The sequence below is a fragment of the Leishmania mexicana genome, chromosome 28 (assembly GCF_000234665.1).
Source record: "Leishmania mexicana MHOM/GT/2001/U1103 complete genome, chromosome 28".
Taxonomy (NCBI): domain Eukaryota; phylum Euglenozoa; class Kinetoplastea; order Trypanosomatida; family Trypanosomatidae; genus Leishmania; species Leishmania mexicana.
In genome coordinates, this window is record NC_018332.1 from 969,320 (window position 1) to 996,235 (window position 26,916).

Sequence of the window (26,916 nt, forward strand, 5' to 3'; positions counted from 1 at the left end):
ATGGAAGCAAACACGGGCGCTGCGGGGACCCGTGAAGCCCAAAGTGCGAGCGCCCCCTGCTTTCCCGTGCCGCGGCCTCGCCTACACCTGCCGATGGAATTCGCACTGCCGCAGAGGGAGGCGACATTTTGCACCTCCCTCTGTGCATACCACGGCACCGGTGGCGGCTGTCGCGCTACTCCGGCTACCGCGGCTGCGCCGTTCACGAGCCCTGTATCGGATGCTGTTTCGCCTTCCATCACGCCCACCACGGAGACCCATGAGATCTACTCGGGCCTCTTTCGCGAGAGCTTTGTGAACCCTTTCAACGGCCGTCTCGTCCGCACGACTTCCATGACCGCCAAGATGCTGTTTGGCGTCGGTTTCTATCGAGGCGTGTCAAACCCGCTGCAGATCGAGTGGAGTCCGGCAGAGTACATGGTGGCGCTCCAGAAAATTATGTCAACTCAACAGCGGAACGCAGCGCGTCGACGGGAGCGACAGGCACAGCAGGAGCTCAGAGACGTGAAGGCCGCCGCCGCTGCGCCAAAGTCGTCCGCATCAGCCACCAAGAAGGCGAGAGCAGACAGCTCACGTGCAAGGTCATCTGCAAAGTGCAGTGTCTCTGAGGCAGCCCCCATGCCAGCAGACGAGGCGGTGGCACAGGCACGAAGTCAGCTACTTCGGCCGTTCCTGCGACGTGGTCCCGACCACTGGACGGCGAGCGTGGCAAAGCTCCTCGAGCGGCACGACGCCTTCACGTACATCAACAAGGAGCTGGGGGAGCTCTACGCCCGTTTGCGCGGCTCGTACATGCCCACGAAGCTTGATACCCCCGCGGACCCCTGCACAACGGGCATGACGCTAACACCAGACCAGCGGCACGTGGTGCAGCTGGCACTGCGCGGCATCAACTTGTTCATCGGCGGCAGCGCCGGGACCGGCAAGACAGTGCTGCTCAAGTACATCTACAGCGAGCTTTGTCAGATGGGACTTCGGGTTGCCATGACGGCCACAACAGGCGTGGCGGCCGTTCAGCTTGGTGGATGCACCTTTCACCACGCTTTCAACGCGCCACTCGACACGGTGCCGCATCGGTGGGACGCTAACGCGTTGCGCGCCGTCGACGTAGTCATCATAGACGAGGTCTCACTGCTGGACGCATGCATGCTGGACGCCTTTGACATGGAAGCCCGACTGGCTCGCATGGATCACAGACCGTTCGGCGGGCTGCAACTCATCGTGTGCGGCGACTTCCTGCAGCTCTCACGCGAGGACACGCTGCCGGCGTACGAAAGTGTCGTCTTCAAGCACTTGGTCGCGCTGCGCCTCGTCACTCCAATGCGCCACGCTGCCGACGACCCACTTATGAAGCTGCTGGAGGATCTGCGGCGTGGCCGGTTCGACGCGGAGCGTTTTGCTGCCCTCGACAGGCCAATACCACCGAACACCACGCACATTACGTACCTTTTTCCTCGACGCCGCGAGGCACAGCAGCTCAACGATCTTAAGCTGGGTGAGCTAATGACACGGGAGATGACCTTCACCCCTCAGCGTGGGCCGCTGCAGCTGTGTGGCAGCTTCACGCACTCGGCGTTGGTGGAGCTAAACAGAGACGAGAACGGCATGCGAGCCGCCATGCCGAACCGGGAACGCTTGCTGGAGTTGATTCACGAGGAGGCGCAGCGCGTGCGCGCCGGTCTTCATCGCAAGGACGGCGGTGAGAGGGAGCCTGTGCCGAGTGTAGCGGATCACGAACTTGTCCTGATGCCCGTGCGAGCAGCGGGGGCGCTGGAGACGCGCTTCATTTTGCGGTTGCGGTGCCGCGAGCGGGAGCTGCACAGGGATGAAGCGAGAGATGGAGGCGGTGGCGATGCCGACAGCGGTGATGGTGGTGCTTCCACGCGATCCTCGGCACTCGCTGCGGGCGGCACGTCAGTCCTCATGGTCGACCGAACTCATAGCGGTACCCTCGCCGCCGTCGCGGCGGAAACGTTGCGCAAGCCGATCGTCACTGTCGCGACGAAGCGAACGCGCCGCGTCACAGCACCTTTCTCTGCCGCCGAGTGGGGAGGGATCGCGACTGCCGTTGCCACGCGACTTGGCGGCCGCGTTGTCAGGATGTTGGAGGAGGAGCCACCTTCTATGGTGCCGCTCAGCGTGACCATGACGCTGGCGGACATGACAAGCTCCGATGTTGCCCTCTGCCTCGCGCCGCTGCGACTAAAGTTGGGGTGCCGGGTCATGGTGAATCGCAACCTTTCACGCGCTGTGTCGAACGGCAGCGTCGGCGTTGTCGAGGCCTTTGCCCCGCCGGACGTGAGCCTCTTCCCGCGCCGCACCGACCGCGCGGTGCGCATCATCTTCCAGCGTGTGTGTCAGCAGAAGCTGTTTGCACAGCTCCCTGTTGTGCGCCTTCTTGATGGGGAGGTGGTGCAGATTCCGCCGATCTCGATCGTCCTCGGCGGCACGGCGCAGAGCTACTTCTACGGACACGAGGTGCTCACCATACCGCTACAGCTCGGCTACGCCTTCACGGTGCACAAGGTGCAAGGGCTGACGCTGCAGGGCACAGTGGTGCTGGACTGCGAGAAGTTCTTTGACTGCGCGCACCTGATCTATGTCGCGTGCTCGAGGGTGCGGAAACTCGATCAGCTGGTCGTCTATCGCGTTCAGCCGAAGATGATCATCGTGCGCCGCAGCGCACTGGAGTTCTCCGACAAGCTGCAGGACGCGCGCAACTCGGACGTCTTGAGGTCCCCACCTCCGGCTGCACGCTCCTCCTGGTGTAACCATACAGGACAACGCGTCTTGGCTATTTCCGCCTAAGGGAGACCGGAGCGGGTGCGCGTGCGTAAGCTTGTGCTCGTTCAAGGCGACACCCGCACCGCACAGCGACACGCAGGCATGGCTCATGGCGCCGCTGCTTCTACAACTGCTACGTCGACTACCAGACACCTACACACAGAAGTAACAACCAGCCAAGGAGGTGGCACAGCTGCGCCCCTCCCCACCCCCAAGGAGCGGACCAACCACATCCGCACTCGTCTTCACGACGCCCCCACAGTCGCGCGTGAAGCCCACAGCGAGGGAAGAGCGGGATGGAGAGGCGATGGACCAGCTGCGTGCATGCACGCGTCTGCGTACAGGGCGCACAGCTCGTGTTTACCGTGGCGGTGCGCAGTATGGCATCACTTGTCTCACATTGGATCCCCGCACACGCACATACACAGGGAGGGAGATGCAGGCGCGGGTACGTGCGGCCCCCTCTCTCCGGTGCCGTCTCTGCTTTGAGCACGGCCGATGCTCACACAGGAAGGCGACGGCTTGGATGGCGTGGGTGGAGGGCGGGGTGGGGAGTGATGGGAAGCTAAACGGAAGGCGTGTGATCGATCTGCACGGGTCCCTTGCTCGCTCGCTCTCCTTGTGTGCACGCCGGTGCCTCCCATCGTCTCTCCACTGGCCACCGACCAGCGCTCGTCTTCTGCTGTTGCACACAGGCAAACATGCTTCTCGAAGGAATACGTACTCGACCCCCGTTGGCCTCACCATGCTTGCCGGCACACCTTCATTCGCTCTCGTTCTCTCGTCCATGCACACCGTATTTTGCTGCTTCGCTCCACTGCTTGCGTGCCCTTCACGGCGCTGTCCCTCAGCGCGCACAGGGGACTGACCGAGCTGCGCCTCATTTCGTTGTTGCACATCAGCATTTCACTTGGCATCAGGTCTTCGTTTTCTATTTCCACGGTGTCTCCTCGCCTCCGTGCCCCATCCTGCACCCCCTGGCACGCACTGTACACACCGGTGCGCGAGCGTGCATCGACAGGGGCCCACCCATCTGTATGTGCTTTGAGGGCAGAGGCAGCACACACACACACATACATACGCACGTACACAGCTATATGTTCTTAGATATTGAACTAGACTCCCATATCCGCCGTTGCTGAGACTAATACAGCTGCCGGAGGTGGTGCTCACGAACACAGACGCAAGCAAGCTCCGCTGGCACGCTTGCCGTCTTCTAGTCATGTCGACAGCCGGTCTCTCACGTGCGTACGCAGTGCTGCGCCAACTCGATGTCCTGCGTGCCGAGAGTATCACCAATCCGCTGCCCATGCCCGGCGACCACCGCGCCCGTGTGCGAAGCGAAGAGCGAGGCAGAAGTGAGGTGGGACGGTCGCTGTTTCGATCGCGAGAGGAGTCGGCTGCGCGCGACGTACGCCTGCAGGGATACCGAACACCACTGCCCACAGAGAGGAGAGGGCGGTGTACCGGTCGCGGAGGCGTTATCTGGGAGGATTCGATAGACGTAGGTGCGACCCAGGCGTCGACTTCCCGCCTTGCTGCGGCGACTGACCACTGCGGCTACTCCTCACAGCACCCGCACGCCTACGCGCCCGTGCACTCACACCTCACCCCTGCATCCCCCACTCACGACGGACCACAGATGGAGGCATCTCGGCCGGCAGCCGCTGAGAGGGACCGCCATGCCGCAGCTTCCACCACCAGTGCTGGCGTTCAGTCTCGCCGCTCTCCACTCTCTGGAGAGTACCCGCTGGACAACAGCTACGACCACCATGCGCCGCTGAGTCGCGGCAGCGGTGCCTCTCCGTCGCTCTTGTCGTCATCGAACTCCCCCCTCTCACATCGCCGGTACAACGCGCGGGTCACAACAGAAGAACGACCACTGCACCGCTCGCCGTCGGCGCGTGCGGCAGTGCCATCGCCCGTTGTGTTGCCCGCCTCCTCCACGAGCGAGGCAGTGTACGTGGCTGCTGCCCACACGTCTTCGTTGCTGGAGGTGTACTTTGACAAAGATCACATGCAGTCAGTTCTAGACAGCGTGGCCGCTGCCACTGCTGCTGCTACGTCTCCAGCGCGTCCTGGTAAAAGGGCTGCTGGTGAGGCAGACACTGCGCGTTGCCCACACACGCGCACGGCTCGTGGCACCCATCGCGGTTCTGGGGCGGCGGCGGATTTTGCGCATAATCCCAGCACCTCCGTCGATGCTTCAGCGACTACGGAGGCTGCCGCCACGCAGTCGTCACTCAGTAACTCTTCACTGATGGCGATGCCAGGCGGAGATGCGCAGTCTGCCAGCGGCACCTCTCTTGTCGTGGCAGCCGATGATGAGCGACACCCACTTTGGCAGCTATCCATGTCGAAGAACGACGTGGACGACAAGCAACACCACTGCCGCTCGGCAGCCGCCGCTTCTGCGGCGTCTCTGCGTCCTCTACCTTCCCCTTCGCCACCCGGCGACCTGTCGTCCTTCTACACCGCTGCTGGCCGCAGTGTGCGCGCGGAGGGCGGAGGTAACGCGTACGCGGCAGAGGCACCGCAACACTGGCAGGAAGAGGCGTGCGTCTCTTTGAGCAGACACTGCCGCTTGCCACCGCACGGGATACCGTCCCCACGTGGTGCAGTCGACGCCGGGCCATCCCCGCCTCCAGCTCTCGCGGATCGCAGGAGCGAAGGGGTCGGAGAGGATGGGGGCGGTGGCGCTGGCGAGAGTGAAGGCAGCAGCCGTTTGGGCCTCCATGGCCTCTGCGCAGGCAGGGCTGAGGAGGGGCGCATTGGCCAAGATGCGTACCAAAGGGAAGACGAGTCGCTTCCCCTGCGTGCCCTCTTCGGTGCCGCCGAGGAGAAGCCGGTGCAGAGGGCCGCTGTCGACGATTACCATCAGCGCGGTGACACACAAAGGCCGTCGCAGAACGACTCGGGAGGGCAGGGCGTCGCATGCGGTGGACGTCGTCGCGTGCTGCCGCTGTTCCCTGCTGCGTACACGAAGGCGGTGCCTTTCCTCGACTACCTGGCGCGCGTCAACGCCGCCAGCTCACACCAGTTGCTCAAGGAGCTGGCTGCCATGGGCGACGCTTGGGCCACCGTAACAAAGGCAGAGGACCCCGCCAGGGGTGGAGGTGAGCATCCTGAGGTGACAGAGTCGGTTGTGGTTGACTGCCTTGCCATGGACCTGCTCTTCAACAAGCCTGGCGCACTCGAGTGCATTGTGGTGCCTTGGCTGCGCACGCGTCTGGAGTCGATGATGGCGACGCATTCGGCAGACAGGATGCACTCCAGCGCCCGAAAGCATCGCGGGCGAGGCAAGGCCGTCGCTGCCAACGCACTTCGCCTCACGGCGGAGTCGGAGGCGGAGGGCGCCGGCGCGGAAGGTGCTGCGGCGAACAACAGCGTGCTGTGCGCCATCATCGGTCTCGGCCCCGTCGCTTTCACGCTCCTCCCCACTCTCCTGCAGCTACTTATCTGGCTGCCTCCGCCGTCACCAACGTCGATGTGTGATATGCGCCTGGTTGGACTGGCAATACGCACCGTCGGCGGTGTCGAGGGACTAGAGGCTGTGATTCGCATAGTGCAGCAGCAGGGAGAGGGACCGCACGTTCTGGCTGCAGCGGCGTACGCGCTCAGCACCTACAGCTTCGAGCTCGTCGGCCACACGAGTGTCTTGTGCGTCCCAGCTGGCGCGATGCGTCGGCCTGATGCGAAGGGAGGCGCAGACTCGCTTTTCCAGCTTGTGCCGGATGGCCTTTCCGCCTCTCCTGTGGACTCACTCTCGGCGTCTCCGATGATGGAGGAGCTGCGGCCGCTCTTTGGCCGCGACCCTCTCTTGTTCTCTCCCACTGCAACGACAGCAGCGCCGACGGGGCGGCATCTCCTCCACCTCCAGTCACCACCACCGTACCGACCCACCCACGTGATGGTTGACGCGGAGCTCGCACGATGCGAGTTACTGGCGCACCTCCGCTCCGACCAGTTTCACGTGACGCACGCGCATCCGTACGTCATGGCGTTACTGAATGATGCTCTGAACGCGGGGTTGCTGAGGGCCGTCGTGACGCCGGCGGCGCAGAGTCTGTACTCGCCCACCTTATCGCAGCTGCGCCGAGACCTGCACCAGGTACTGGCTGAAGGTGTCGCCAGCACCGCCCCACACCAACAAGGCAATGACGTCGGCAGTGACGTCGATGAAACCGGGGCAACTGTGCACGCGCTGTTGCGACTTCCGCGTCTCCCGTACTCCCTTGATCGGTTCTTCGCAGAGGAAAAAGACATGCTTTTTGCACTGGAGTCGGCGCTGGTGCACGCCCTCTTGGCGCGCTCCGCGACGCCGCTGGTGCAGGAGCAGGCGCTCATGTCGCTGAGCACGCTGCCTCCGGTGGCCCGCGTGCACGTGGTGCAGCCTGTGACGGACTTCTTTATAAGGTCGGCACGCACGCTGCAGCTACAACAGGCGACCACGATGCGACGCACTGTCACCCAGGCTGGCCGCAGTGGCCCTCCAGCAACCGGCCGTGGCCCCTGTAATGGAGCCAGAGGGGTAGATGCCGACGGTGCTGTCACCGTCGCAGCGGCCATCGCTGCCGGCACTGTGTGCGTGAACCCCCTTGCCCCGAGTTCTTGCGTAGATAGCTGTGTTGCGTCGCTCGTTCCCGTCTTCCAGGAGCTGCTCCACTCGCCGTTGTGGCGGGTGCGGCACGCGGCGTGTGTGGGGCTCGCGCGCGTTGGCCCGTTGACGGCAGACCCATCCTCTATTGTTGACTTCCTGCTCACCTGCCTTGTACTCCATGCCACTTTGGTAACGGAGGGGGGCGGCTCAAGCCAGGCGCCGTCTGCCGTCGCCACACGGTCACCAGAGCTGCCGTTGCAGTCTGCCACTGTCGTGTGGTGTCTTGCCCAGCAGCGGCAGGGCGGTGCGCGGGCACTGTTGCAGCTGCTGCAGGACCCTCAGCAGCCTTCGCAAGTGCACCATTGGTGCGCCTTTCAGCTCGCCGAGGTGGACGTACGCGAGGCGTGCGCTAATCTAAACAGGGGCGAGTCCCCTGAAGCCGACACGCTGCTGGATGAGCTGGTGCAGGTGCTGGGCAGGCTCATCGCGACGCAGGGTGCCTTGGAAGAGGACACCGTGCTGCTCTGTGTGCGTGCGTTGGCAGAGGTGGTGTACCGACACTACGTCCATGCAACATCGCCGGCCAACACTGCTGCTGCGATGGACGCTGTCCTTTCCCTCGACACGGTTCAGCCGGCGCAGGAGGCTGCCGCCTGCTACCAGGAGGAGGAGCCTAATGCCTGCTACACTGTCCTCACGTCGGTGCTGGAGTCGGCACTGCTGCCCACCAACGTCCTAAAGGCGCTGTGCCTGTACCTCTGTAGGTACGGCGGTGGCCACGGGGAGCTGTACATATGCACGGAGCTGCTCCAGAGCAGCTCCGTCGCCGTTCGCACCGCCGCCGCATTCGGGCTTCGGGCCTGCGGCGCTAAGGTTCTGCGTAGCGTCGTGCTGGGCATGAACGACGACAGCTTCGACGTGCGGCGGGAGTCCTTCGAGACACTGAGTGCCATCGGTGCAGCTGCGGCGCTGGAGGTGCTGCGTCAGCGGCCGGCAGAGCACCGATATCAAGTGCAAGCCGCACTACGCGATTGCCTGCTGCAGGACGCCAGCCGCCCCGTGCCACGCAAGGTGGCCGAGACTCTGTATCGTGCACTTGTGGACGAGGAACTGCTCGCGGCGCAGGAGCTGTCGTAGCCACAACATCTGCAGCATAGGCAAAATAGAGAGAGCCCTTTATGGGAGGATAGGTAGGAGTGGCGGTGGTGGCCGGCGCGCGTGTATGGGTGCGTGTATGCGTCGTGTGGCACGCGGTGAATGGGCTTCAGCACTCGGCTCGCCGTCCAGCAGTGAAAACACAGCATCTGCCAGGTCGTCTCCCTTCTGCTTCCCTGACGAAGCACGCACACACGCCTCGGCCCCTCCCCTCCACCGACCTCCCAGATCGTCCTCTGCTCCTTAATTTCTTGGTGCCTTGCTCTCCTCCGCGTTGCTGTCTCGCGCTCCACTCCACATACGCACACGTCGATGTCGCTCTGCGGAGGAACCGTTGCGTGGACGTGCACATCGATATCCCAAGTCTCTGTGTGCATCTCTATCCCTGTTCTCTCTCCGACCTTCCCTCTGTTCCTGCACGTCTACTCCCCTTGCTTAGCTCTGATGATGCCGCCTCTGCTGACGTGTTGCAATGCCCGAGTGTCCGCGTACGCCCCCCCCCTCCTCTCCCTACTCTCTCTGCGTGTGTGTGTCGTGTGGTGTGTGTGTGTGTGTGGCGGCAGCCAGGCAGCCCCTCCCTCCTCCCCCAGCCCTGCCAATTGCCGGACCCCACTTCTCGTCGCGGCAGGGCCACGCGCATGAGGCTTGGGGAGGCCAGTGCGGTGCATCGCTACTGATGCCGGCGGTGAGGCCCTGGGTGGTGCTGCCTCGGAGCGCCCCGCGACCGTGCACACGCCTGTGGCGTCCATATGACCGGGCAGCGTGACTCGAAGGCACGCCACACCCGACGCTCACACGGCCCACCGGTGTGGTGGCGCCTGTGCCGCTCCTGGAGACGCACCAGGTGGCGGCCGACATAATGCGGCTGACTGCGAGGCGACCTGCGAAGCGCAGGGTGGGCGGAGTATGAGGCAAGGACCTCGGGCAGGTCACCGTGGCGGCGCATTGCCGTACTTCTTGTCAAGGGCTGCCATCGCGCCACGCGGATGGGAGGGTGGCGGGCGGGGCCTGCGACCGGCCGTGGGCGGTCGAGTGGCGTTTGAGTTCATGTTCCGTGGCATCGTATGGACACATGGATGCGAAGGACCTTCCCCCTGCTTCCCTCTTGACGGCATAGCGCCCACTTGCCATCGCCACATGTCCGCATGCATTCCGTGTCGCCCCTCTATTGCTCCCCGCCCTTCCCCTATATCCCTCGCCCACCGCCTCGCACTGGCAGAGTCTCTGCCCCCCCCCCCCCCCCCCCCGTCTTGCGTGCGTCTCACTTTGTTGTTCTCCGTCGGGTCTCTCTCCTCTCTTTGCCTGCAGCTGCACCGTGTTTTGTGTTGTGCGTGTCTCTGCAAACGCCGAGCGTCATGGCGGGCAAGACAGTGCGGGCGCTGCACCTTGAGGGCAACAAGCTCTTCGAGGCGGGGCGCCTCAACGAGGCCGCGCGCGCGTTCCGCGACGCCGTGGATCGCTTCCAGGCGGATAGGCTCTCGACAACGTCTGCTGTGGAGGAGTTCGTCAAGGTCGCGGGCAACTTGTGTGTCTGTCACCACGCAACGGGTAACTGGCACGAGTGCGTCAAGACGGCCCGCGAGCTACTCGCCATCTACCCGATCATCCCCAAGGCGTACGCCGCGATAGGGATGTGCATTGTGAACCGGCTGCTGGAGCAGGAGGCAGAGCAGCGGGCGATGGATGCGCAGAACAGTCCGAGTATGCCGCCGCGGTCAGGTGAGGAGGTGCGCCGTGATGCGCGGCGGTACTTGGTGAAGCTTGGCGGTGCGGTTTGTACAGCTGACGACGCCCACAAGTACCTGTGCCGTGCGATTCTCTTGTCGGAAGGGGCGCTGCAGGTGTCCCTGGGCCCCTATGTGGAGACAGCTGTGCGGTGGGTGAGCGAGCAGCTGCTGTCGGCCGGGCTCTCTTTAGAGCGTGAATATGGCGACGGCGTGGTCGGTGAGCTAAGCGTGCTGGAGGAGAGCGTCTGCGATGCGCCGCCGCTGCTGGATGTGGCACCGGTGCCCATTGAGCGTCACCCAATTCGTGTGTTGGACGCTGCCGACATGAGCGCCGCTGGCGCCAGTGGCACTGCTCCTGAGGGCTGCCGTCTCGAGGAGCTTCCTGAGGCGGAGGCGGAGGCGATTCTGCAGGCCATTCAGGATGGTGAGCGTGCCGCGCGGGGCGAGGCGGCTGACTCACCGTCTCCTGCCGCGGAGAGCGATGCTGCCGGCACCTCGACCGCCATGGACCACAGTGGCAGCATTTTTAGCAACACAAGCAGCCACGCCGCGGCGACACCGCCGCTGGACTACTTCCTGTCACAGCAGCGCACACGCGTGCGGGTGTGTCACGCCGAGAGGGGTGGTATTCCTCGCGGCCTCACCCTCGCACGTGCGTCGGAGCCGTTCGCTATCGGTCAGAACATACTACCCGCTCCGCTTGCGGACCTCACCACCGCGGCTGGTGCTCGAGCGCCGTCGCCGACGGTGCCCCTCGCTTTGCCATCCTCTACCCAAGGGGATCTGGTTTCGCTGCACGTCGACCCCGCTACTTCCTCCAGTGCGGAGACTGTCTTCGCGTTGCACGCCCTGTCATCTTCGCTCGCGCAGACCGGCAGCGGCGATGCGCTCTCGATGAGGGATCTGCCCACTTCGGAATCGCCGCCGCTTTTCATGTGCAGTGCTTGTGGCCGGGAGCTGAACCCGCTGCAGCTCGCTGATGCCCCACCCACCGGCTGCTCCACGTGCAACGGCGTCGTGTACTGCAGTGCGGCGTGCGCGGTGGCCTACCAAGGTCGCCATGACCGGCACGAGTGCGCACTTCGTCTGGTGCTTCAGCGGCGCGTGGAGGCGTTGACCGCAGTACCGCCCTCCACCGATCCCGAATCCCCGCTGCCCGTCGGCGAAGTTCTCCCTGGCGGCGGGTGGAACACTCTAGACCTGCATCGCCGCATTCTGCCGCTCTGTATCACAGTGTACAGCGGTCTGCGAAGCAGCGCGCCTGGCGCAGCCGAGGTGCAGGCACAGGTTCAGCGCGGGGTGCAGCGGCGCCTTCGCCATGCACTGCCAGCTGAGGTTGCCGAGACTCTTGCCGAGTGGGTGAAGGCGCTGGGGTCTGTGGTGGCCGCACCAGCGTCGACCACTGGCACAGCATCCTCGGCTCTGCTGCCGCAGGACGAGGAGGAGGGCAAACAGTGTGGCGAGCAGCAGTGCGACCACCTCACCGATGCGGCCACGGCCACCTCTTGTGCTGCCGCTGACGAGGAGCCGTCTCTTGCAGACCAGCTCCTCGCAATCTTCTTCACAGTGCGGCTCCTCGCTGTCAACCATGCGGAGAGCCGCTGCAGCGCCTTCTATGTCGAGCGACTCCTTCTCCGACACTCATGCGAGCCAAACTGCATATGGTCCGACACGCTGCGCGGCATTCTCACGGCCCGCTTTATCTGTAAAGGCGAGGAGATGACCATGACCGTGGACGACTGCTTCCCACAGCATTGGCCGTGGCAGGTTCGGCAGAAGTGGTTTGTGTACCATCACGGGGTGCCGTGCCAGTGCGCGCGGTGCCTGCGGGAAGGGGCTGACCTGAACCACTCGCGTGGCATGCTCGCAAGCGCGGTAGTGGAGCAGCTGCTAACGGCCGACGTCATGGGTCACCCGTGCCCGACGCCGGCGCACAAGCACCCCACGCACCTCTTTCACCTGCCGGTTCAGAGGCTGGTCGAGCAGAGCAAGTCCACACGGCAGCGCAACGTGCCTGCGTTGCTGTGCCGCCTTGATGAGATGCGCGCCGAGCTGGGCAAGTACGTGTTGCCCTCGCACTATCTGCTGGAAGACATTCGGCGCGCCATGCTGAACGTGGCGGAGGCGGAGGGCCACCTCGCCAGGTGCACTGTCGAGGCACAGAGCAGCCTCCTGTTTTGGGAGTCACAGTGGGCTGGCGCGATCCCGGCGAAGGCGCAGCGGCTGCGTCTGCTTCCAAGCGTCTTCGAGTGCGGCCGTCGGCGCAAGCTTCACCCGCATCAGCAGCTCCGTCGCCGACGTCACACATGGCAACCAGCAACCAGCGCATCTGCCCCTGCCGAACAGCCGCAAGACACTTCACCGGAGCGGAGAGAGAGCGTCTCGCCGCCGTCGCCGGTTCCAACGCCGATGGCGGTGCCGCACGACAGCAGCGAGACTGCCTTTTCTGCCGTGCACGCCTTCCGCCCGGCAGGGGTGGGCTATGGCGACCACGCGGCAAGCAAAGCTAGGGTTGCATCCGCTGCTGTCACCGCCGCTGCGACACCACGCACGCCGGTGCCGGCACCGCTCATTGCCACGAAGGACTTCGCCTCTGGCCGCAACATCATTGATCTTTTCTACGGCTCCTACCAGACGTGGTACATGTAAATGGAAGTGCAGGAGGTAGGGTGCGGCGAAGCTCACGTGTGACGTACGTTGTTGCAGCAAGTGGGGGGGGGAGGGCGGGGGCAGAGGGCGAAGAGACAGCTGTAGCGACTACGCATGCGTGCGTTTCTCTACTGTCGCCCGTATCCATATTTGAGGTGTCCTGCGACCTCTTCTTGGCAATGCTGCCTTCTACCTGAATCCGATGAGGCACATGCGTCGCGTGTAAAGGGAGGGGAGGGGGCGCAGCGAGGTGACACACGCCGTCATGCTGCACATCTCCTTTTATTCGACGCCCCATTCTCTCTCGCTCTCTCGCTCTTGCTCGCCCGCGTCGCGCATGCGTTCCGTTCCTTCGCCTCTATCTCAGGCGCACCTGCCACGTATTCAATGGCCAAGAACAAAGGAGGCGGACTGCCAAACGCGCTCACTCCCATAGCGCCGCCAACCTCGACAAAGGACAGGCAGGCAGGCAGACGCGTTCATGGGCGCGTGTGATCGTTGCAGCTCTCCGAGTGTCGTGATGGAGGCGAAGTGGGCTCGGTCTGTGTAAGCGCATGGTGTCCGACTCAACGAGGCCTGGACAGATTATCTGTCGCCACCGCCGCCACAATCTTCGTTGTTCTCCTTTTGGCGTATCGCACGTGATGTAATGGTGTTGCCGCCGCCGCCGCCGCTGTCCCCCCTTCATTCTCCATTCTCCTAACCTCACACCCTCCGCCACACCTCCGCGATCTACGTCCGCCATGCACGTACACACAGACGATCCAGAAAGGAACAATGGGCAAAATCCGCACCAAGACCGTGAAGCGTGCCTCCCGCCAGGTGGTGGAGAAGTACTACTCGAAGCTGAACTTCGACTTCTACCAGAACAAGCGCGTCGTCATGGACGTGACGATTGCGGAGTCTAAGAAGCTGAAGAACAAGATCGCTGGGTACGCGACTCACATCATGAAGCGCCTGGCGCGCGGCCCCGTGCGCGGCATCTCGCTGAAGCTGCAGGAGGAGGAGCGCGAGCGCCGCATGGACCACGCCCCCGCGACGTCCGACGTGGACAAGGCGATCCAGTCTGGCGTGAGCGTGGACAAGAAGACGATGCAGATGCTGCAGCGCCTGGAGATCGGTGTGCCGCGCCGCGTGAAGCGTGCCGATGCCGCCGCGCCGAAGGTGAAGGCGGCTCCGCGCCGCCGCCAGCAGAAGAGCTCCAAGTAGGTGCACAGGCGATACGCGCGCACTCTTCATGTGTGTTGGCGTGTGTGTGGGTGTGGCCGTCTTTGTGAGGGTGATGAAGTAAGTGCACAGGGGTGACATCAGAAGCATAGAGGGACGTGCAGTGCCGTCAGCAGCGTCTAGCGCGACCTTCCGCGTCGGCCACTCTTTCTCCTTCGCGCGTCTGCGTGCTTTCTCTTTCCACTTCGCTCAGAACGTCGCCTGCGCATATACACCCATGCGAGCACACACACACACACACCGGCCCGCTTCGCTCACGGACCTGCGAGATGGACTGCGTGTGCCCTTCGCTCCGCCTGTCCGTCCTCTCCCAGGACACCTTTGTTCTATCTCTTCGTATATTTTTCCTTTCGTCCTTTTCGGTGGTTTATCAGGGTCCCCCACTCTTTCTCTCGGCGTGCTTGTGTGTGTGCGCGCACATCGATGACGTCCCCATGGACATCGTCATGGCTGCCGCCAAAACTGGAGAGCGCGACCCCTCTGAACCCTCTAACGAATAGAAGAGGCACCTACAGGCACGCAACGAGCTGTTGCAACGCCACGGCGCATGTGCGTTCCCTTGTTGGTGTGTGCCGTGCATCGCGCACGCCACACGCACAACGCCACTTCTCTTTCTTGCCGCTCTCCACGCTGTCGTCGAAGGCCGATGGGGAGGGGCAAGGGAGGGGCAGCAACCGTGCTTTGCCAGCTCTCGCTGTCGTCTACCTTCCACTCCGTGCGCACGGCGGGCATCGAAAGCCCGAGTTGCTGCTGCTGGTGGTGGTGGTGATGCGTCCTGGCCCGCCCCTCAACCTCTGGGGCCACCTTTCACGGGCTCTTCCCGTGGCCTCTTCTGTCTGTGTGCTTGTCGCCGTTCCCTCTCAACTCTCGTATCTCGGCACGACGGGTTCACTCTCGCTGTTCTCTCTCTCTTGGCGCCCTCCTCGTCTCTTGCACATGTGCACTGTAACCTCCCCCTCCCATCACGCATGCGCACACCTTTGCCCTCCTCTGCCCCATGCTGTCACCGCGACTGCCACACACGCGTGCACCCTTTACCGGCTAATATCGCTCTAACGCACACTGCGCAGTCGGTATCTCACGTAGAACAATGGGCAAAATCCGCACCAAGACCGTGAAGCGTGCCTCCCGCCAGGTGGTGGAGAAGTACTACTCGAAGCTGAACTTCGACTTCTACCAGAACAAGCGCGTCGTCATGGACGTGACGATTGCGGAGTCTAAGAAGCTGAAGAACAAGATCGCTGGGTACGCGACTCACATCATGAAGCGCCTGGCGCGCGGCCCCGTGCGCGGCATCTCGCTGAAGCTGCAGGAGGAGGAGCGCGAGCGCCGCATGGACCACGCCCCCGCGACGTCCGACGTGGACAAGGCGATCCAGTCTGGCGTGAGCGTGGACAAGAAGACGATGCAGATGCTGCAGCGCCTGGAGATCGGTGTGCCGCGCCGCGTGAAGCGTGCCGATGCCGCCGCGCCGAAGGTGAAGGCGGCTCCGCGCCGCCGCCAGCAGAAGAGCTCCAAGTAGGTGCACAGGCGATACGCGCGTGTTTGTACCGACGCCCCTCTGCTCCTCCGCGCCCCGGCGTTCTACGCCGTAGCTGCCTTTCCTTTTTAAATTTTATTTCCTTTTCATTGTTTCGTTGATCTGACCGCAAACGTAAGCCATTCTCCATCCCTCCCCAAGAGGTCACCACACCCGCGCGCACAAGGCGGATCGAGGGGCCCAAAGTGCAACGCGCGACACTGGCAGCTTGGCACACGCTCGGTGGTAGGGCGAGAGAAGGGAGCAGACCGGCGGGGGGAAGGAAGGGGCCATGGAGTGACGACTGCTTTGTTGGTGTCAGTGAATCACCGCAGCCCTCATGCGTTTTGTGTGGATGGGTGATGGGCACACCCGTGTGTTGCGAAGCAGCTCACGGTGTCGAAGGTGCACATGCCTTCTAGTGCACGCTGCACCCCGCCCTCGCGCATGCATAGGCCTCCTCCCCTGTCCGCTCATACTCATTCGTTGAAGACGCACACGTGTCGCTGCACTGGCACGTCTCTCCGTTTTGGGTTTTGTGTGCTTCTCACCTGCGCAGCTGCCGCGTGCTCGTAGGTGTGGATGTGCTCCGTTGAATGGACACCTTGCCTCTCCCGCGTTCTCTCACTCTTTCTCTCTCACACACACGCCTTACAAGCACGCGCCATCTGCTCCCACTGCTCCGTAGTGCAGTCGCGGTGCTTCACAGCGCGTACAGGCATCCGTGCTTGTTCGCACGCACACGGATACGCACTCCTAGAGATACATCAACACACGTTGCGTTTCGGCTCACGCTGCACCGACTCATCCCCGTCAGTGTGTTTCACGTTGCCGACTACCGTTTGCTGAACGCTTTTGCTGCGCGTGTTCTGTGTCTTTCTGCGGCCATGCACGACGATCAGCTGCGCTTCTTCCGCCGCTACACTCGCGTCTTCCCAGCCACGGCGTACGCGCGCCACACGCCGCGAGTCGGCTGCTCCGTGGCGACGGATGCACGGTCTGCCACTTGCACCTCCCTGTCGAGTGCCGCGAGCCGGACAAGTTGTGTGAGGATACTGGCGCTGTTGTGCTCCAAAGAGCCGTCGCACGCCACCAGCGCAGACACGACGCCCGAGAAGTGCTCGGCATCGCCGACGTCGGCACAGTCACTCGCGGTGTCGCGCAAGCGTACACATGGGGAGTATGTCGATGGCAGAGACGCGTCTGCTTCGGAGCAGACCTCTACCGCCTCGCCGGAGCCGCCGCGCGGAGGCGAAGTGAAGCGGGTGAGGTCAGATCCCGACGGCTTATCTGCGCCCGCGGAGTCGAGCGGCTCACCGACGACGGTCGCATCGAGTGCTGCTGTCAAGCAAGAGGTGGAGGCACGCACCACCGTTACCGATGTTGCAGAAGGAAACGCTGCAGCAGCTGACTCCTGTGACACAACAGAGCAGAAGCCGACTGCGTCGCTCTACGTACGCGTGCAGTACGACAAGGCCCTCATCACAACGCTGCCCATCGAGGTGATGCGAGTGCAGCATCCGCAGGTGCTCATCGACTATCTGCTCTCGATGTCCGTCTGGGCGTAGCTGCACGTACGTAGGTGTCGGGGGGGGTGGAGGAAGATTCCGCCATACCCATCCTTAGGCACTTGTGGGAGAGAACGTGGCGTCTCCTGCCCTCGCCGGGGTGAGGTGCGCGAGGGGGGAGAACGTTCTGAGGCCACGTGCCGCACCAACACGCATGTGGGCGTGGCGTGGCTGGCACGTGCGCGCGAAATCTATGCACCTGTGCGTGGCCGCGGCGTGGCGGCCTGCGTTTCGGTGACCATCAACGTAGAGGTGTGCTGCGCCGTATCGACTGTCGACGGCAAACACATGCCAAGCGAAGGAATGTGAGAAGCGACAACGGACGAGGGCATGCAGGGGGCGCAGCGTGCTGCACGCGCGCGCAACTTTCACCGCCGGTGTTTCCTCTGCTGTGCGAGCGCTCTTGCGTGGCGTATCGCATCGCGCATGGCCCAATCGACACGCTGCCCTCTTCTGATGCGCCACGTCTACCATCGTCGCATACCTCTCTCGCTCGCTCCTTCTCCCACCCCCCTCTCTCTCGTACTTGTGCACTGCACACGTGCCACCGCCATCACTGCCCCTCCCCCTTCGCACATATGCACGCACGCTGGGGTTCATACAGCTGTTGTACGAGCACACACGCACGCCTAGAAGAGTACGCGCTCACCACCTCCCCACTCTTCTAACAATCTTCCGGGCACTTCACGATGGCGGATGCCGAGGGAGGAGAGCCGCAGGCTCTCAAGAAGCACCGCTGGGAGGACCCGACGGGCTTCGGCGGCGGCGACAGTGGTGGCGCGATACCCACATCGACGCGCTGGAGCTCGGCCACACCGCGGCAGTATGGCGCCGACACCCCGCGCCGCACACCGGTGCTGTCCAGTGAGACATCCTCATGGCGCGGCATGGCGACGCCAAACGCGACGCCGTACATGACAGACTTTATTCCGACACCGACCTTCGGTGCCAGCGGCAGCAGCGGCATGGGCGGCAGCACGCCCTCCACGTTCGGCACTCCACGCATGGGCAGCAGTGGGGTCACAGCCGGTGGCAGCACGCCCCTCTTCGCCAGCGGCAGCACCCCGCGCATGGGCGGGGTTACCCCTATGTTCACTGGAGCGACCCCGGCCGCCGGGGCAACCTTCGGCGCCACCCCGAACTACCAGTACGAGGGCGGGACACCGCTGCAGTCGCACTTCGCCTCCTCTGTCGAGACGCAGTCCATCACGACGGCGGCCATCGAAGCCAAGGCGAAGGCGCTGGAGAAGGAGTGGAACCGCAAGAACAAGCGGCTCACAAGCGAGTACCTGAACAGCATCTTGCCCAGAGAGTTCTTCACGGTGGCGGCGGTGCCAGCCGACTACAACCCGCTGCCGCCGGAGGAGCCGAACTTCTACGAAATCGCCGTGCGCTCCATGGACGTGTTTTCGATGCAGGCCGGCGCAGCGGCGGCGGTGACGGCCGGCCTGGACGCGAACGGGCAGCCCATCAGGTACGACATCCCGGAGGACATGGGTGATGGTATGCCCGCCATGAAGGTCGAGGACGCCGCCGTGTTCGTCGAGCTGCTCAAGTACCACAAGGCAGAGAAGATCCCTGATGAGCATCTGCCTTCCTACCTCCTTATGAAGAACCTCTTCAAGATCAAGAACGGCGACACGATGCAGCGCCGCGCCGGCACGCGCTACCTCCTCGACAAGGCAACGATCTTTGGCAGCCACTTTATCTTCCAGCGCCTCAGCTACATCTGGAGCTCTGATATCCTCAACATTGAGGAGAAGCACTACTTCATCGACTTCATCAAGTCGCTGCTGCAGCAGATGGGCAAAGGCGCTCGGCAGTTCACCAAGGAGGTGATCCACCTGGTGGAGCCGCTGCTCACGGCGCACGAGCGCATTCTTCGGGACGACGGCAAGCAGGTGCTCACCTTGCTGACACGGGTTGTGGGGTTTCAGGCAGTGTTCGCGGTGATTCGCGAGGACTTTGGCCACGCCGAGAGCATTGTGCGTCGCCACACGGCTCGTGTCATGGCGGTGGTCGGGTACGCGGCCGGCACCGAGGAGGTGACGGCGGCTCTGCGTGACATGTCCTACGCCCCGTCGGCGCTTGCTCGCCAGACGGTCGTGCGCTCGATGGCGGAGCTGGCGAAGATGGTGGGGCACGCGTTGATAGCGGCGCTGCCGGAGATGGTGGCAATGCTGGAGCGTCTGCTGCGCGACGAGAAGCGCGTGCAGCGGGACGCGGCCCTGGCGGTGGCGGCGATTGCCGAGGCGACGGCGCCGGACGGCATTGAGGAGCTGGCGCCGCTGGTCGACGTCATCTGCGAGGAGTGCATGAAGGGCATCGGCAGCATGGCGTCGCCCTTCATCCAGGCCTTCGGTGCCTTGGTTCCGCTTATGTCCCCCTACGACGCGCAGGCCCGCACGGCGGCGATGATGCCAAACCTTGTCAACCAGTTCAGCACACCTGAGGACGAGTTCCGCCGCGTTCTCATATCTGTCGTGCGCAAGTGCGTGTTGGCGGAGGGTGTGACGCCGCAGTTCATTCGGCAGACAATCCTGGAGCCGTTCTTTGAGGGCTTCTGGCGTGTGCGTCGCCTTGCCGCGGAGCGCCAAACGTCAGGGAGTCTTGTGGCGACGACGGTGGAGATTGCGAAGAAGCTGGGAAGTGTGGATGTGCTCGTGAAGTTGTCACCAGATATGAAGGACGAGAGCGAGGAGTACCAGCGCATGGTGCTGACGGCCATCAAGAAGGTCGTGGACGCCACCGGGATGGATGCGGCCCCCGACACGCTCGTCACCTTCGTCCTCGACGGCGCCATAGCCGCCGTGCGCCAGGATGAGCTTGGGACGAGCAAGTTGGTCATGAACGTGCTTGCGACTATCTGCAACGCACTGGCGGCGCGGCTGCGGCCGTACCTGAAACAGGTGTTCGACCTCATCAAGCGGCGCCGCGAGAACCGCGAGGCCTCGATGCGAGCGCAGACGGCCGACCTCGTCTCGCGCATTGCCCACACCGTCATGCTGGCGGACGGCACCGTGTTCCTGCAGGACCTGGGGCTGAGCCTGTACGAGCGACTCGAGGACCCGGATGCGCGGGCGCTGAGCGCGAACTTGCGCGCGGTACGCTCCATCTTAGGCGAGCTGGGCTCCCGCCGCTTCAAGCCCTCGGTGCGCGAGCTTCTGAAGCGGCTCACCTTCGTCATCAAGAGCCGCAACAGCCACGTACAGAACGGCGCCATTGCCCTGATCGAGGACATTGCCACCAACTACGACGCGGATGTCGACGCGATTCACCTGCACCAGCTGGCGACCCGTGGGCTCTTCGAGCTGCTCGACTCCCAGCAGCGGGCGACGCGCCACGCGTGCGCGCGCACCTTTGGCGTCATCGCCAAGAAGATTCGCCCCTTCGCCATCATCCTTGAGCTGGTCGACAACTTTCGCCAGGACAAGCGCCAGATTCGCATCTGCACGGCCGTGGCCCTGAGCGCCATCGCGAAGGAGTGCGGCCCCTTCACCATCATCCCCTACCTCCTGAACGAGTACAAGATCAGCGAGGGGAAGCAGGTGGCGGTCATTGTGCAGCACTCGGTGCTCAAGGCAATCCGGTATATTTTCGAGGCCATCGGCTCGATCGGCAAGGAGTACGTCTATCCCATGATCCCGTTGCTGGAGCGGGCCTTGACGGAGACGAACATACAGATGCGGCGCATGGCTGTGGAGGCTTGCCGTGCCGTTCTGCTCTCCGTGGCCGGCAACGACGGCTTCGAGGACATCGCGCTGCACTTGCTGAACTTTGTCCACCCGAACATTGTGGAGCTGTTGGCAAAGAATGAGGTCAAGATCGGCGAGGAGCGCCTCAAGATGGTGACGGCCGTCGTGAGCTACTACGAGGCGGCGCGGGTGGTGATCGAGCCGGGGAGGCTGCTGCAGTACCTCTTGCAGGGCCTGTTCCACCCAGCGCGCAAGGTGCGCGACATCTACCGCCGCACTTATAACCTCATCTACGTTGGCAGCCCAGAGCGCCTCGTCCCGTACTACCCACGCATCCAGAACGACGCCTCGCACACGTACGTCCGCCATGAGCTGGAGGTGCTTCTCTAACAAACTGCAACACACACGCACACACACACACCCACCCAGCACAAGCGAGCAAGAGAGGCGGGACGTGGATAGTTAAGCTCTTCGGCGCAGTTGTTGATGCAGTGCCGGCGTGCGAGGGGGAGGAGGCTGCGCATGAGGCTGCGGTCCAGAGGCTCGAGAGCGGCTGTGTTGTGCAGGGGTATCGATGCGTGGTCCTCTGCTCTCTGCGGGTAACAGGGTGCTGTCTGGCGTGCGCGTTGGCACCGCTAACTCGCATGGCAGAAAGGCAGCAGAACAAAGACGAAGGTAGATGTCGACGCATGCGTGCGTCCATGCATACGCGCCACGTGGCAGCGTGTCGAAGCGCCTTGTCGTGGGAGGGGGGGGGCTGTCAAGGCCCGCTACTTGACGCACCCCTGCACAGGTGTGCGACAGGACTTCACGGACAAGCGCACCGAATGGTGCGAGGCTGTGCTTCGGATGTTGTGGGGGCGGAGGCTGGCAGCAAGACGCGGGTGCTGCGCTGATGATTGATGCTCCTCGCCGCCTGTATTCGTGCGCGCGTGTGGGTGTGCATTCCTCGTCCCGCCACGCCTTTCTGTTGGCACGTGTGTTGGCGAGTACTCTCCGCCACCAAGCCGCACTTCTCCACACTGTCGTTCCTTGCCCTCCTCCCTCTCTGTCTCTAACCCGACCCGGCGGCAACGAACAACACGTGTCCAATACACGGGAAGCTGCGAGAGAAACGCCGAGCACATCAAATTGCGCACTCCCTCCCCCTATACCGTCACAGAGTGGTGAGAAAGGTAAACTGCGGTGCAGACACAGACCAGTCAAAGAGCTTCTGGCACGATAGTGCAACACACACACACACACACACACACACGCACACGCATACAGGTGCAGAGAACGGCAGAGGAGTGGCCGCTGTGGTTGTCCTCTCACTACTGTAAACTCTGTTTGCATTCGCGCGCCTTGTGTATCACAGACGGCTTGACGCACCCGCTCACCAATCCGCCTGGCCTGCCTCTCGCTCCCACGCCAGTACGCACACGCACTCCGTCTCCGCCCAACTGCTCTGTGTATCTCTCCGTCTTGCTTTCTGTTCTTGTCGCGCCCCTCCCTCCCCTGGTGAAGAGTCGCACGCGTTGGCTTTCTCCGCTCTCCTCCTCCGACTCGCAACGGACGGCTGCAGCGCACTTTATTCGCCGTCACTCTTAGCTTCTTTGCCTTGCCCCTTCCTCCCCACCACCACCACCACTAGCGGCCCCTTGTATACAGGGAGAGAGAGCACGCGTGAGCGCCTCGCGTATATCCATAAAGACGAGGCCGACGCAGGTCCACGAGTGGACATTGCCGCGCCGTTTTCTGTCCTTCTCCCTCTCCATGTAGTGCTGTGCACGCTGATCCACGCCCTGAGTCTCTATCCCGCTCTTCTGCTGGAAGGTAACACGGAAAGACGAAAGCGGGGGGAGAGTGCTGCGCACGGCACTGCGGCTCACTCCAGATCGTCTCTCTCTATATATATCGGTTGTCACTGTCGTCACCGTTGCCATCGCTGTCGTCATGCTCACCCCGATCCATGGCGTGATGGACTTGTCCTTTGCCCCTGGCAAGGATCAAGAGCTGTCCGATCTGCCGTTTGAGAGGTCAATGTTGCAGGAGCTGGCGCCAGAGGAGGTGCGTGAGTTGAACGTGACGCATGCGCAGGTGCTCAGCCTCACCTCTGCCCCTGGCGCCCTCATCAACGATGTGCTGCGGTACGTCACAGTGCTACACGCGGCACACAACCATGTTAGCAGTCTTCACGGCATCGAGGCATTTACCTCGCTTGAAGTGCTCGACCTCAGCCACAACTACCTCCGGGTCGTGGACGCACATGGGGCATCGCTGCTCAGAACGCTGAAGCAGCTGCGCACGGTAGATTTTTCGTACAACAGCATGAGCCTGCTCGATCTGAACGTCTCTGTCGGGGCGCCTTCCTCGCGCCTCTCCGGGGTAAGCGCAGGTGCGACTCCTGCGTTTTCCACGAGCATCCCCGGTGGTGGCAACGGGCGCCTTTCCTTCGCTGCCGACTCATCCGACGGTTTTCTGTCTCTGACGGCGATAAACCTATCGCACAACGCATTTTTAGACTTGCCAGACCTGCGCAGTGCACCGTATCTGCAGGTGCTGAACATGGGCCACAACAAGCTGGACGCCCTCGCCGAGCTCGACACCCGCCTGCCGCTTCTCTCGCTGCACTCACTCGCGTTGCACTCGAATCAGCTACGGACCGCTACGGTGCTGCTGCCCTTGTGCGCCCTGGCGGCCACGCTCAAGCACATACAGGTCTTTCGCAACCCATTCACGCTTGTGCAAAGTGGCCCAAAGGCAAACATTAGAAACACCGTCAATAGCGGACGCGCCGACCTGCCGGGGGGTGGACTGGATGAGTCGATGTGGTGGCGCCCCTTCCTGCTGTGGCTCTGCCCGCTGCTCGTCACTGTTGACCACGCGGAGTTCACGGCGAGTGAGCGGCGAGTGGCGGCCATCATGCTGTTCCGAGAGAACGGCTCCCTCTCCAGGTCTCGTATGGAGTACATGAACCTGCAGCGGAAGGACGACCTGGAGGCGTACCTGCGGCGCAACAGCGAGTTCGCCACGCCCCCACAGGATGCCATGGCCATCATAGACAACATTGAGCGACAGGAGGAGAGCCTGCAGGAGTACTCGGGCGTCGCGTGGGACAGCGACGCTGAGGGGGCCGGACAGGTGGTGGTGCCCAGCTCCCGCATGAACCCCTCCGGGATTCGCGGGGCGGCACCAGCGCCCCGCCACTCCAACGGCACCCTGAGCACATCACCGAACATGTACCCTGATCCCGCCCCACTGGAAGTTGTTGGGTCACCCCCTCCAGGGACGACGTCGATGGCGCAGTTCTCGTACGGCGCAGGGGGTGCGGCGAGTCGATCCCCATCTGGCGCTCGTGTTGTGGTGGTTGCCCCGGAAACACTGTTCACCGTGAACCCTAGCTCCAGTGGCGTGCTAAACACAAACCACAACCACCAGCGCGCCCACTCGGCCTCCATGATGAACGTTGTCCGGGCGCTACAAAGGAAACTGCGGTCAGTAGAGGAGGTGGTGGCGGTGCTGTGGCACGCTGACCTGTCGCGACGCACCAGGGCCGCCATCGTCATTCAGCGCGTCATGCGCGGCGCGTTGGCGCGCATGCACCTATCCGAGGAGGATGCGGAGAGCTGTCGCTTCATTCGATACCAGCTGCAACAGGTGACTGCCGCCTCGGCTGTACAGGCGGCACACGTCGCCAGCGGAGCAGCAGCACAGGCGACCGTTGGTGGCGCTGGCGGCAATGGCGGTGGTAGCGCAGCAACGAGAGGTGTGAATCAGCGTCACCCGTCGTTGGGGCTGGTAGCGGACACCGGCTCAAACATGCAGGAGGTTCTCGTCTCCATGCGTAGCCTGCAGGAGGTGATGAGCAGCATGTGGGCCGATCTTGAGGAGTATCGCGCGATGGCGGACCGTGAGCAGCGGCGCGCTGCTGTGCTCATTCAGCGGTACTACCGCGGTTACCGTGCACGCTGTGAGTACGGGCGAGCTTTCAAACATCACCGCTCACTGGAACCACCTCCGTCGTCGTGCCCCGCCGCATGTCGCTGCGCTTTGGAAACCGCCTCTCTGCAGGAGGAGGTGAATGAGCTGCGCAGCGAGGTGAGGGAGCTTCGTGTGCTTCTCCACCAGACGACGCGCCAGCAGCGACTGGCCGCATACGACGACCCGGAGCTGGCGATGGACGAAATCATCCGCAAGCACGAGCAGCGAAGCGACGCCGATATACTTGCTGAGCCGACGTACTACCGGCGCTCAAACATCAGCAGCCGATCTCCCAGAGACATGTCAAACCTCATCGAGCGAGCAGTTGACGGCAGCGCGTCAGAGAAGAAGGCGGCGGAGGACATCGACCACGATTCATACCAGCCGATGGCGAACGATGGCGACGACGACGGCACCACGAGGACGCTGGAAACAAACGACGGTCAACTTTCGGTAAGCGCAGCGCTGTCACATAGGGTGCCGGTGACCATGCCACAATCACCCGAGCTGACCTCTCCATTAGACAGCATGTCTTCGAAACAATGCGCATCAATGCAGACGGCGTGCATCACGAAGTTACGGCCGAACTCGGGGAGCATAGTGAGCGCTAGGCAGGTTGGCAAGGAGTAGTTGAGGCCGAATGGATATCGCAGTCCTCGTCTACATAAGGAGTGAGCAGACAGGGCCAGCGTGCTTAGCCGCATCATCATCGCCGCTCGAAAGGGGAGGGGTGGTGGTGATGGCGGCGAAGGCACAGCGCCCCCACCCCTTTCCTTTGATAGCGTGCCACGGCTTTGTTGCAGCTCGTAGCTGACTGTGCTCGAGGCGGTGGCAGCGGCGGCGGGGGAGGGTGCGCGCGCGGTGGAATGAAGGGGCGGTACGGGTCGCACATCTCTCTCTCTGTGTCTGACGGATGTGTGCACCATCTCATAGGCTTCTTTTGCGTTTTATTTTTCAGGTTTCATTACTGTTACTCGGTCACGTGTACGTGCGCCATCAGTAGGCGGGTAGGAGCGTTCGAGGCGCATCATCTAAACGGACACACGCGCAAGTAGAGATGGAAACCGAGAGGGCGAGGCTTGATGGCTCTCTGACTCACCTCTCTGTGAGCGAGTGCCCTTCTCGTACCTCCTTTGCCACTGTCTATTCCTCCCTCTTGCGGCGTGCACGGTTGTGCGGTGATGTGTGTGATGTGTATGTGGGCGGATGTGCGCAGGCGGCCGTGTTCGGTGCAGGTGTGTTGTGCCCCTTCTCTTTTTCTTTCCCACCTTCGTGTCGTGCTGATGCGGGTTTGTGCGTCAGCATGTGCACGTGTGCTTGTGGCAGAGACGACCACCACCACCGCCCCACGGCGCCTTCCCTACCCCCCCCCTCAGCGTCGTCTCAGAGCGCCGAGACAACAGAATTCCGAGACAAGGCACACACACACACACACTAAGAGCGAGTTCTTCACGGCGGCGTCTTTGAGGGTCATCACCTTTCTCCTCTGTGCGAAATGCGAGGCGAACACAAGCGCGCCAGCAGAAGCCGACGTCCACTTCTACAGGCAACAATGCAGTTTGGCTTACGTCTGCATGCGTGACGTCGACAGGCATCAGCAGTTGTGCATCTCTCCAGGCGGCGTCTGACGCAGCTCACACGGTGATGGCTGGTCGGCGATTGGTGCCTATGTCCAGCTGTTTTGCCGCGCCCCTTCTCCCTCAGTCTTAAGTCGCGCATCACCAAGCGAGCCGAAGATGCTTTGCCCCGCCGTTTCCAATCTGTTTCTCTCTGCCTTGTGCCTTGATGGCTCCCCCATCTCCTCACTGACCCGCGTACGTATATATATATATATATATCTGCGTGTGTGCGTCTGCCGTACTTGACCTAACGTGGCACCGACGGTGTGCTTTCCTGCACTGGACCGTCTTTTCCTTCACGTTGGCGTTCTCACTTGCGCGCCCTCCCACGCGGACGCCTTCCATCGTCTTTCTCCGTGCTGCTGGTGGGGTTGCACACAAGCGCACTGAGGGTGGCACGCGGATTGCAC

At 62.9% G+C, this 26,916-nt stretch overlaps 8 protein-coding genes across 8 annotated transcripts; all 8 read left to right on the forward strand.

Moving 5' to 3' along the window:
- Positions 1 to 2,808, forward strand: LMXM_28_2530 (putative DNA repair and recombination protein,mitochondrial precursor; the record flags this gene model as incomplete). The annotated part of the gene is made up of 1 exon (XM_003877048.1): positions 1 to 2,808. The coding sequence occupies one exon, from the start codon at positions 1 to 3 to the stop codon at positions 2,806 to 2,808; it is 2,808 nt and encodes a 935-aa protein (XP_003877097.1).
- Positions 2,809 to 4,006: 1,198 nt separating this feature from the next.
- Positions 4,007 to 8,521, forward strand: LMXM_28_2540 (conserved hypothetical protein; the record flags this gene model as incomplete). Its single annotated transcript, XM_003877049.1, has 1 exon — positions 4,007 to 8,521. The coding sequence occupies one exon, from the start codon at positions 4,007 to 4,009 to the stop codon at positions 8,519 to 8,521; it is 4,515 nt and encodes a 1,504-aa protein (XP_003877098.1).
- A 1,373-nt stretch (positions 8,522 to 9,894) lies between these two features.
- Positions 9,895 to 12,915, forward strand: LMXM_28_2550 (hypothetical protein, unknown function; the record flags this gene model as incomplete). The annotated part of the gene is made up of 1 exon (XM_003877050.1): positions 9,895 to 12,915. The coding sequence occupies one exon, from the start codon at positions 9,895 to 9,897 to the stop codon at positions 12,913 to 12,915; it is 3,021 nt and encodes a 1,006-aa protein (XP_003877099.1).
- A 777-nt stretch (positions 12,916 to 13,692) lies between these two features.
- On the forward strand, positions 13,693 to 14,124 carry LMXM_28_2555 (putative 40S ribosomal protein S17; the record flags this gene model as incomplete). Its single annotated transcript, XM_003877051.1, has 1 exon — positions 13,693 to 14,124. The coding sequence occupies one exon, from the start codon at positions 13,693 to 13,695 to the stop codon at positions 14,122 to 14,124; it is 432 nt and encodes a 143-aa protein (XP_003877100.1).
- Positions 14,125 to 15,232: 1,108 nt separating this feature from the next.
- On the forward strand, positions 15,233 to 15,664 carry LMXM_28_2560 (putative 40S ribosomal protein S17; the record flags this gene model as incomplete). The annotated part of the gene is made up of 1 exon (XM_003877052.1): positions 15,233 to 15,664. The coding sequence occupies one exon, from the start codon at positions 15,233 to 15,235 to the stop codon at positions 15,662 to 15,664; it is 432 nt and encodes a 143-aa protein (XP_003877101.1).
- An 884-nt stretch (positions 15,665 to 16,548) lies between these two features.
- On the forward strand, positions 16,549 to 17,229 carry LMXM_28_2565 (conserved hypothetical protein; the record flags this gene model as incomplete). Its single annotated transcript, XM_003877053.1, has 1 exon — positions 16,549 to 17,229. One exon carries the CDS (start codon positions 16,549 to 16,551, stop codon positions 17,227 to 17,229), a length of 681 nt encoding a protein of 226 aa, XP_003877102.1.
- A 1,004-nt stretch (positions 17,230 to 18,233) lies between these two features.
- LMXM_28_2570 (putative splicing factor 3B subunit 1) lies at positions 18,234 to 21,314 on the forward strand (the record flags this gene model as incomplete). Its single annotated transcript, XM_003877054.1, has 1 exon — positions 18,234 to 21,314. The coding sequence occupies one exon, from the start codon at positions 18,234 to 18,236 to the stop codon at positions 21,312 to 21,314; it is 3,081 nt and encodes a 1,026-aa protein (XP_003877103.1).
- A 1,545-nt stretch (positions 21,315 to 22,859) lies between these two features.
- Positions 22,860 to 25,517, forward strand: LMXM_28_2580 (putative leucine-rich repeat protein; the record flags this gene model as incomplete). The annotated part of the gene is made up of 1 exon (XM_003877055.1): positions 22,860 to 25,517. The coding sequence occupies one exon, from the start codon at positions 22,860 to 22,862 to the stop codon at positions 25,515 to 25,517; it is 2,658 nt and encodes an 885-aa protein (XP_003877104.1).
- Positions 25,518 to 26,916: the final 1,399 nt, after the last annotated feature.